This window comes from Carassius gibelio, chromosome B4 (assembly GCF_023724105.1).
Source record: "Carassius gibelio isolate Cgi1373 ecotype wild population from Czech Republic chromosome B4, carGib1.2-hapl.c, whole genome shotgun sequence".
Lineage (NCBI taxonomy): Eukaryota > Metazoa > Chordata > Actinopteri > Cypriniformes > Cyprinidae > Carassius > Carassius gibelio.
The window spans coordinates 16,920,048-16,929,032 of NC_068399.1; the positions used below are offsets into that span (position 1 = coordinate 16,920,048).

Below are 8,985 nucleotides of genomic sequence, written 5' to 3' on the forward strand. Positions count from 1 at the left end.
CACATTGCATTCTGCTTTAATTCACAGTTTGTACAGTGTCCCAACTTTTTTGGAATCAGGTTTGTATTTCCATTAATTTCTAGTGCCCTGTAAAATGCATTAATTACCTTGTTATTGTTAATGTTATAAATATTAATTATTCTCTTGTTTTTATTTGATAAAAGTTTATAGTGTTTGATAAAACGATCTATTATTTTAAGGTACTCAGGTGAAGTCTGTAAAAATGTTTAAATTGTTTCGGTTCTTGCTAGAGATGTTTTGTCTACAATAAAATACAAAAGTGCAAAACCCCCAAAATAGGCCTATACTTTAATAGAGTATATAGAAGCTTTATTACGAGTCTTTGCTGCTGCAGTAAAGTAAAAAATTCTATAAATTAATCATAGCAAACAAATCAAGCTCATTAGTCACATTTAATCATATAGTCAAAGCACTCATCAAATATCAAAGTCAATTCATTACCAGTATTTTCAATCTTAAACACACAAATCCCAAAAGAATGATGATCAAAAGCTTGCTTTTATTTCAGCGACATCAAAACATTCTGCTTAATTAAATCTGAATTATGCTATAATTTAATATTTAGAATATGCATTTCAACAATAGAAAGACAACCATATTTGAGGGTTTGGTCTCTCTCACTCTTTACATATGATGGGTGTTTTTTTTGCAAGAAAGTTTAAAATGAATTAAAAGGCTGAAATAATTAAATCAATGGGGCTTGTAATATAGTAAGTATTTTTGCTGTTTACCTAGTCCCATAATGCAACACAAAATGCACTTTAAAGGTACAAACAGTATCTCTGTTAAAGAAACAGTTCACCCAGAAATTAAAATTGTCTCACCCTCAGGTCATTCAAGTTGTAGATGAGTTTGTTTCTTCATCTGAACAGATTTGGAGAAATTTAGCATCATCACTTGCTCACTAATGGATCCTCTGCAGTGAATGGGTACTCATGTCCAAATGGCTGATAAAAACATTACAATAATCCACAAGCAATTCACACCACTCCAGTCCCTCACTTAATGTCTTCTCATCTGATTCGGGAGAAAAAAATTACAGATCAAACATCTGTTTGGACTCTAGTTCTGACGGCACCCATTCACTGCAGAGGATCCATAAGTGAGCAATTGGACTTATTTTGGCCAGAAGTGAGAGTTTAAAATTAAACTTTAAAATCTTATGCAAATCTGTTCTGATGAAGAAACAAATTCATCTAAATATGTATTATACAGAAAAATAGAAAAAGCAGAAAACTAATTTTATATACACTGCAGCACTCTTATGTCACTTTTCATGGTTAATAATATCCAAATCGTAAATTACATTTAAAAGCTTATGGGAAGTACATCACAAGGCTACTTTGGTGATGCCATGTTGCGATTAATCTCAAAATATTAATGAGCTCAACCGCAGAAAATTTGTCAAGTGTTTTTTCAGCGCGTAATTGAATGTATGACTGAATCCCTGACGTGCGTGAACACAGGTACCGATGGTCACATTAGAGTCTTCAGCACCAATTTGCGCCATAGCGCAGCGTGCAGTGTGCGTCAGCGCTCAAGTGCAGCAGTCAAACACCTTCTCACATAACACACTAAGCAGACACATAACTTTCTAAGGTAGGATTTGATTTACAATGGCTGATAACCTTAATTGCAGCAGCGGTAACTGCTCCAGTGCGCAGGAAGCGTTTGATTTATCCGAGGGACACTTTACACTCGTGAAAGCTGCGGTTCTTGGGTGCATTTTCGTGCTGGCAACATTTAGCAATTTATTCCTCCTCCATGCCCTTTGGAAAAGACGGAAAAGACGGACTCGAACTCAGCTGTTTCTCCTGCACCTGTGCCTGGCTGACCTGGTGGTCGCTTTCTTCCAAGTGCTGCCGCAGTTATCCATGGAGATTACGCACCGGTTCAAAGGCTCTGATCTGGTGTGCAGAGCAGTTAAGTATCTTCAAGTGGTCGGGATGTTCGCGTCCACGTATATGATCGTGGCCATGACCATAGATCGTTATCACGCGGTCTGCAAACCCATGGTGTCGTTCTTTAGAGGGTCTTTCCGCAGGTACGTTGCCATAAGCGCAGCATGGCTCATCTCCCTGGCGTTCAGCGCTCCGCAGATGTACATCTTCTCTCTCCAAGAAGTTGAGAAGAATGTTTTCGACTGCTGGGCGACGTTTATTGAGCCCTGGGGAGGTAGAGTATACATAACGTGGATCACTCTGTCCGTGTTTGTTCTGCCAGCCGTAATCTTGATGTATTGTCAGATAAAAATTTGCGCAGGGATCTATTTCAACATGAAGAGGAAAGCCTTGCAGAGCAGCACAGGTGATGGGCGCTCCAGCACTAAAGGGATATCAAGCGCAATGCTGAAGACTGTCAAAATGACTTTTATTATCATCCTGGTGTACACCCTCTGCTGGAGCCCGTTCTTCGTGGTCCAGCTCTGGTCAGCTTGGAGTCCAAGCAGTGCGCCCACGCAAGGTAAGTCAAAGTGGCTGTCCTGATATGCTTCTGTTTGGAATTTTTATTTAACTTTGTGACACATGTTTTGCAAGTTACCAAGTTACCAGTATTATCAGTTTATCAAGGAATATAAATATGCACAAAAAATAAACAAAAAGGCAAGCAGGGACTCAACATGCAGGTTTGTGTAAAACCTGATAATCATGTTCTCCAGTATGGAACATCATAAACATCGATGGAAGAGCATCTATGTCACAAATCTGCTTATCTGATTATATGAGCCCCCTATGTCTTAAATATTTATTTTAAATGTTATCATAAAATATTACTAAATATTGTTCAATATTATATTTGTAAATATATATGTCCACATTTCCCCCCACTAAAACCCCTCTTTTATGTTTTTTATTAAGGAACTTTTTTTCTGTCCTACACAAAACTGTAAACATTACAAATAAAAGCACAGCAAGGTGAAACTGTAAAACATCAACAGTGCAAAACCAACACATCCACTCACACACACTCACAGACACACACAAACATACACAATTATACACACTGCTATAACCATATAGCCAAAACGAGTCTGAAGAAAACTGAAAACTAAAATAAGAGGTTGAAATCAAATCAAACCCAGAAGGATTAAGCTCTGATAAAAAATTATGTGTTAATTTTTGTTGCATTTTTATAGAACTGTAATGTTTTGTGTAACAAAATGCTTTCTCTGTGTTCAGGTTTGACTATAGTAATAATAATTCAAAAACTGATGCTTCAAAACATTTCAAACAAAAAAATAAATAAATAGATTAGATGAAGTTGTCTTTGAGAATGTTTAAATATATATCCAATCCCACAACTTAATATAAAAATAAATTTTTATATCTAAAAACAACTATAGAATTTATAGGCCTTTTATATAGTGCTATACAGGAATATATAGGCTAAACAATGGTAATGCAGATGTTTTTCTTATTTTACTAGTTTACTCCCACCAGATGGCACTAATCTGGCTTTAAAAAAATAATAATTTTAAAGGCATCGACTCTATTTTAACATAAAATACTGCATTCATTGAAAATTTATATAAAAATAGGCCTGTATTTATTTATTTTTTAATTATTTTTTCAATGGGCAGAAATTCATCAAAATTATTGCATAAAAATTCATTAGTGCCAATATATTATCTCAAAATACAAAATAAAAAAAATATTATTGAACAAAAATATATTGTATTGAATTTATTGGGGTGAAAAAGTTACATTTCAGGTGTCCGGTCACTTTTGACTGTGAAGATCACAAATGTGACTCCCAAATGAGGAGAACCAGAGGGCTAAATATTATCATAGAATATTTTTTAATATTTTACAATATAATGTTTTTTATATTTCTACATTTTTTAATATTGTTTTTATGTTCAGGTCTAAATACATCAAAAACAAATTTAATAGGAACTGTTTTTTTTCACATCACAGGTTTTGTCCTACGTTTGACCACAAATCTGTAAATATTGCAAATAAAAGTGTCCATAATACTTATTTTAAATATGATCATTAAAAAAAATCTACATATTTGGCTTTTTAGTAAACTTTCTTTTTATGTTCAAGTTTAATTGCATAAAAATACAAATATTTTAATAAGAAACTGTTATTATATAATACATACTACATTTATATAATATGTTTATTAATGCACTGGTGAATTATATAATGTCCCATATCAAATAATAAAAAATAAAAATGAGTGCCTACATATACTGGTATAACCACATGCTGTGGTGATATTAACTCTTATGATAATGTGACTAAAGGCCCATCAATGTGTATAAGTCATCATTTATGTACTGTATATATGATTACTCACAATCATTTTCTGTTGTGGGAACTGTCTATTTCCCCTCAGCTGCAGATATAGCAGGTAAATAGGCATTAGTAAAACCATTCATTAGTAGCCAACAAAAGACCTGATCAGATTAAACTGAATCATGTGTAGACACCAGATGGTGCAAACAGGCAATATTATTTGCCCAGAGCACACAATCGGCTCCAAGTCTGAACACTTCCTATATGTGCAATTTGTTATTTTGTGTGTGATTCTTTATTTACAGTCTCATATCTGTTCTACAGGTCCAGTGTTTGTCACTATCATGCTCCTCGCCAGTCTTAACAGCTGCACAAACCCATGGATCTACCTGTATTACAGCTAAAACCTCAAGGACACTGATCACCCACAGTTCCTGCTGCTGAAGACTGCATGGTCTAAGCACACACTTATACATAAGCTATTTCTAACAACTGAAGGGGTTTTGGCTATGGAAAGTTGCTGCCTAATTTGGCAGGGTCATTTGTTCTTATTAAAATAAGAAATATACTATGTGTGTGGCTATAAAGAGAACAAAGGAGAACTGTTTCCTTGTAATTGTTGCATGTGCATGTGCTAAACTGTAAATGTATGTAACTGTAGATATTCAATGATTCTGACAGGTGTATGACTAATGGCACCTTGCCTTTGTGTGATAATGTGCCCTGTGATTTACAGGTAATGAACCAGTCTTGTATCAAGAATAGTGGCTCTTATTTTAAGAAAATCAACTTTTATTATAATTATTTCCCAGTATAGAAAGATATTTAGCACATTTAGCATAAAAAGAATCTGCAGACTGTCATTGCATGTGTGTGTGTGTGTGTGTGTGCGTACGAAGAGAGAGTCTTTTGTTTAATTTATAAAGCACTATGAATTGTTTCTCTGACCTCTGTAAATTGCAATCCATTTAAAGTAATGAAAAAAGAAACATTATTTCCCATTCCTCATTTAAATGATAATGCAAAAGAGCCTGTGTATAAAGTTGTATAGGATTAAAATGATGTGTGACGGTTTCCATAGTCACAGTGTTTTCTCGTGCTTTCACACACACTCATTTCTTTGTACTGCAAAGCCTGTTTTCTGTCAAAGTAACTGTAGAGAATACCTTCTCGCATTTTGAAATGTGTTCCTTAAATAAAGTGGAATGAAAGGAGAATGTTCCTTTACTAAAAACCGGGAATCATCAGTCAGCATTTTCAGTGATCAGATTCATAATTATATTTCCCTCCAGTAATTTCTATGCTTCTATTCCCTCTGATCCCATAAATAATTAAGCAATACTGAATATTTAATGCATCTGAATATAGTTCCTCACACATTTGTAGATTAAAAACAGTTAATCTTTTGGATGAGAACTCATGTGTTTAATTATTCTCAAAATATGTATTTTAAAATATTTATTTAACTAGGCCATAACTGTGCACTTGTAGCATGTTTAAAAACTGATTAATCCCATGTATGCACCAAAAAAAGAATATTCTTCATCCTTCAAATGAAAAACAATTAAATAAATTAACTCACGAAAGAGACTTGGTTAATGTGCTTAAGTTACAACAGTAAAAACATGCAACAAAGCATCTAACCTTTGTGGAATTGCCAAATGACACAACATAATTGGTTTGCTTTTTCACTGCACAAACTTTGTTTGGATTTGAGGCAAAATGGAAGCCTAAGGCAACTGTATCCAAGGTAGCTGTTGGGAAATGGAATTAGAGCATTTAGAGGCTGATAAAAATGGTGGAGACCATTATTGCCAAGGGTCAGGATGGAAGGCAGAAGTGACAATAAGTCAGCATTTTATGCTCCTTATCAAATACAATAAAGTATAAATTATGTCATTAAGGAAATGGCCTCTAAAAAAATAGGAGATTGGAAAGTATTACAAAAACAGCTGATTTATTTTGAAATTGAATAGACCAGCATCACAGTACACACACACACACACACACACACACACAAACAGTGATGATGATATGATCTGACCTCCCAGACAAGACAAAATCCAGGTACATTCAAAGAACAGTGAACTTGTAGAGATGCTGTTATGTAATTTTTTTTTTTTTTTTTTTTTTTTTTTTTTTTTTTCTTTTTTAAGGATAACACAAAATAAACCTAGTTGAACATACAAACTCCTTATCTTATTCATCACTTTAAAAACGTATGTACTTTAAGAAAATCATATATTTCAGACGCATAAAACTGGTTTACAAACATACTTGTAAAACAGGTATAATGATGTCTGACGGACAAAAACACTTTGTCCTTTGAGTGCGGGCCTTTAACTGTTGACAGCTCACGCCTGCTATCGAAACAGAAAGTGACGTTCCGTCGATGTGGACCAATGAAAACGCTCGTAGTCATTCATCGCGGGAGTCAGCCAATCGCGTTGCGAGTCGTGGAGCAGTAACTTTAGCGCTGTCACAGCGTTCAGGAAAGCGATCAGCTGTTCTTGGTTTGATGTAACTTTAGCACGGAAACCAGCAGCGGGTAAGTAAAAACCAGCAGTTGTCCTACGTCTGAAATGTTTAACTTTATAGCTTATTCATATAGCTGTTTGCGATATGTTAGCGAATCATTCTGTTCTGTCGCATGTATTGAGGATGAGGATATAATGTTAAACAGGTAAAAAGATTGTAGCTGTCAAGAACATGTCCAGATCACAAATCAATAGCAATATGAAATTATACATTGCTTTAAGAAAATGAAGCTCTTTTTTAAATTCATATTTATAATTGAGAACTATTCAAAATATATCTGCATCTCTTTTTCGGCACAATCAAATATTAGGATTAATTGTTGCAAATTTACACCTATTCTTAATACAATCATGCAAACAATAATAAAGTATAAGTTTTTTTATACATTTGGTACCTTTTGTGCTGATTAAAATGTTAAAAAAGTTGACACTGAAAAGAAATACAATACATATAGGCTACAGATGATATAATTTATACTGATTAAAATGTGTGTTTGCACTCACACTATATATATATATATATATATATATATATATATATATATATATATATATATATATATATATATCTATCTATATATATATATATATATATATATATATATATATATATATGTGTGTGTGTGTGTGTGTGTGTGTGTATATATAGATAGACAGATAGATAGATAGATAGATAGATAGATAGATAGATAGATAGATAGACTGAAATACTCCTTTGAATTGTCTCCTGACACAAAACCAACAAATGTTGACAATGTTAACAGGTCGGACCACAGGCATGGCAACAGTTCAGTCAGCGTTCACTTTGGCTGTGAGCATTCTGCTCATCACAGAGTTCATTCTGGCCGAGAAAGACTACTACGAGGTCCTGGGTGTACCTAAAGATGCGTCTGACCGGCAGATCAAAAAAGCTTTCCATAAATTAGCCATGAGGTATCACCCTGATAAAAACAAAAGCCCTGACGCTGAGGAAAAGTTCAGAGAGATCGCCGAGGGTGAGTCAGCATACCTGTGTAAAACAACACATGACACACCCTTCTGAATATTTTATGTGATGATCAGTTATTAAAACTATGTGTTTTTCATTACCAGCATATGAAATACTATCAGATGACAATCGGAGAAAGGAGTACGATCAGATGAGGAGCAGCCCGTTCTCCAGAGAGAGTCCGAGAGGAGGCGCTGACCACTTCCATCAACATTTTAGCTTCAACTTCGATGATCTATTCAAAGGCTCTGACAAGTTTGGACACAATCCTCATTTGCATAATAAAAGGCATTTCGAGAGGCACTTTCAGGCCCACCAAGAAGCACGCAGCAGGCACAGGAGGCACTTTCAGCAGTCTTTCGGTGGTGACATATTCGATGATATGTTTGAGAATATGGAGAAGATGTTCTCTTTTAATGGACACCAGACTCGGGCTCAAAGCAAGTCTCACGGTTCCACCAGGCAGCACTGTAGGACTGTCACACAGCGAAGGGGCAACATGGTTACAACATACACAGACTGCTCTTGAGTTAATGTGCACATGGAAAAGTCTTTTGGCTGTGTGGATTGAGACCGCAATTAATTCTGTTTTGCATCATTTCTGATCATCTGCAAGAATCATCACATATTTTTGGACATAACATCCCCAGTTTAGGGATCCTGTGTCTGCCTTTATACAAAATTCACCATTCACAGCATATTAATAATGTTATTAACGGCTAATATTAAAACTTATTCTCAGTAAACACGATGACCTCATCCAAATGGCTAAAAATACTTTTTCAGATATATTTTAAATACATTTCAAAACATTTTTGTTTTTGTTTTAGTTAAGTATTTCATTGTATATTTTTGGCCTCTTTATATATATATATATATATATATATATATATATATATATATATATATATATATATATATATATATATATATATATATATATATATTGAGTCTAAATTGATTTACTCGATTTACTCAAAATCTTTTTTTAAATTACATTTAAAAATGTATTTTCTTGTTCTGTTTTATCGGAAAAAAAATATTTCCTAAAGCCTGTAAACATAGACAGTATTAAGCATATGTTTAGCATATGTTTTAATTATATCTGAAATATATTTTGGCCAGCAAAAGAAAGAAAAGAATATATAGCCAATGGGGGTGGGGGGGTGAAGTAGCACTTTAACTGTTGATTATT

The 8,985-nt window shown here is 34.2% G+C and overlaps 2 protein-coding genes across 2 annotated transcripts; both read left to right on the forward strand.

Moving 5' to 3' along the window:
• The first annotated feature begins 1,286 nt into the window (after nucleotides 1-1,286).
• avpr2l (arginine vasopressin receptor 2, like) lies at nucleotides 1,287-5,134 on the forward strand. Its single transcript, XM_052555242.1, has 2 exons — nucleotides 1,287-2,484; nucleotides 4,590-5,134. The coding sequence occupies exons 1-2, from the start codon at nucleotides 1,638-1,640 to the stop codon at nucleotides 4,667-4,669; spliced, it is 927 nt and encodes a 308-aa protein (XP_052411202.1). The 5' UTR covers nucleotides 1,287-1,637; the 3' UTR covers nucleotides 4,670-5,134.
• A 1,580-nt stretch (nucleotides 5,135-6,714) lies between these two features.
• Nucleotides 6,715-8,610, forward strand: LOC127956929 (dnaJ homolog subfamily B member 9-like). The gene is made up of 3 exons (XM_052555243.1): nucleotides 6,715-6,813; nucleotides 7,567-7,797; nucleotides 7,895-8,610. Exons 2-3 carry the CDS (start codon nucleotides 7,581-7,583, stop codon nucleotides 8,317-8,319), a joined length of 642 nt encoding a protein of 213 aa, XP_052411203.1. The 5' UTR covers nucleotides 6,715-6,813; nucleotides 7,567-7,580; the 3' UTR covers nucleotides 8,320-8,610.
• The last annotated feature ends 375 nt before the right edge of the window (nucleotides 8,611-8,985 follow it).

Bases quoted from the DNA above. Each gene is read 5' to 3' on its own strand.
- avpr2l (XM_052555242.1), top strand. From the start codon at position 1,638: ATGGCTGATAACCTTAATTGCAGCAGCGGTAACTGCTCCAGTGCGCAG. The intron at 2,485-4,589 runs GTAAGTCAAAGT...TCTGTTCTACAG, and splicing joins AAGCAGTGCGCCCACGCAAG to GTCCAGTGTTTGTCACTATC.
- LOC127956929 (XM_052555243.1), top strand. From the start codon at position 7,581: ATGGCAACAGTTCAGTCAGCGTTCACTTTGGCTGTGAGCATTCTGCTC. The intron at 7,798-7,894 runs GTGAGTCAGCAT...TTTCATTACCAG, and splicing joins GTTCAGAGAGATCGCCGAGG to CATATGAAATACTATCAGAT.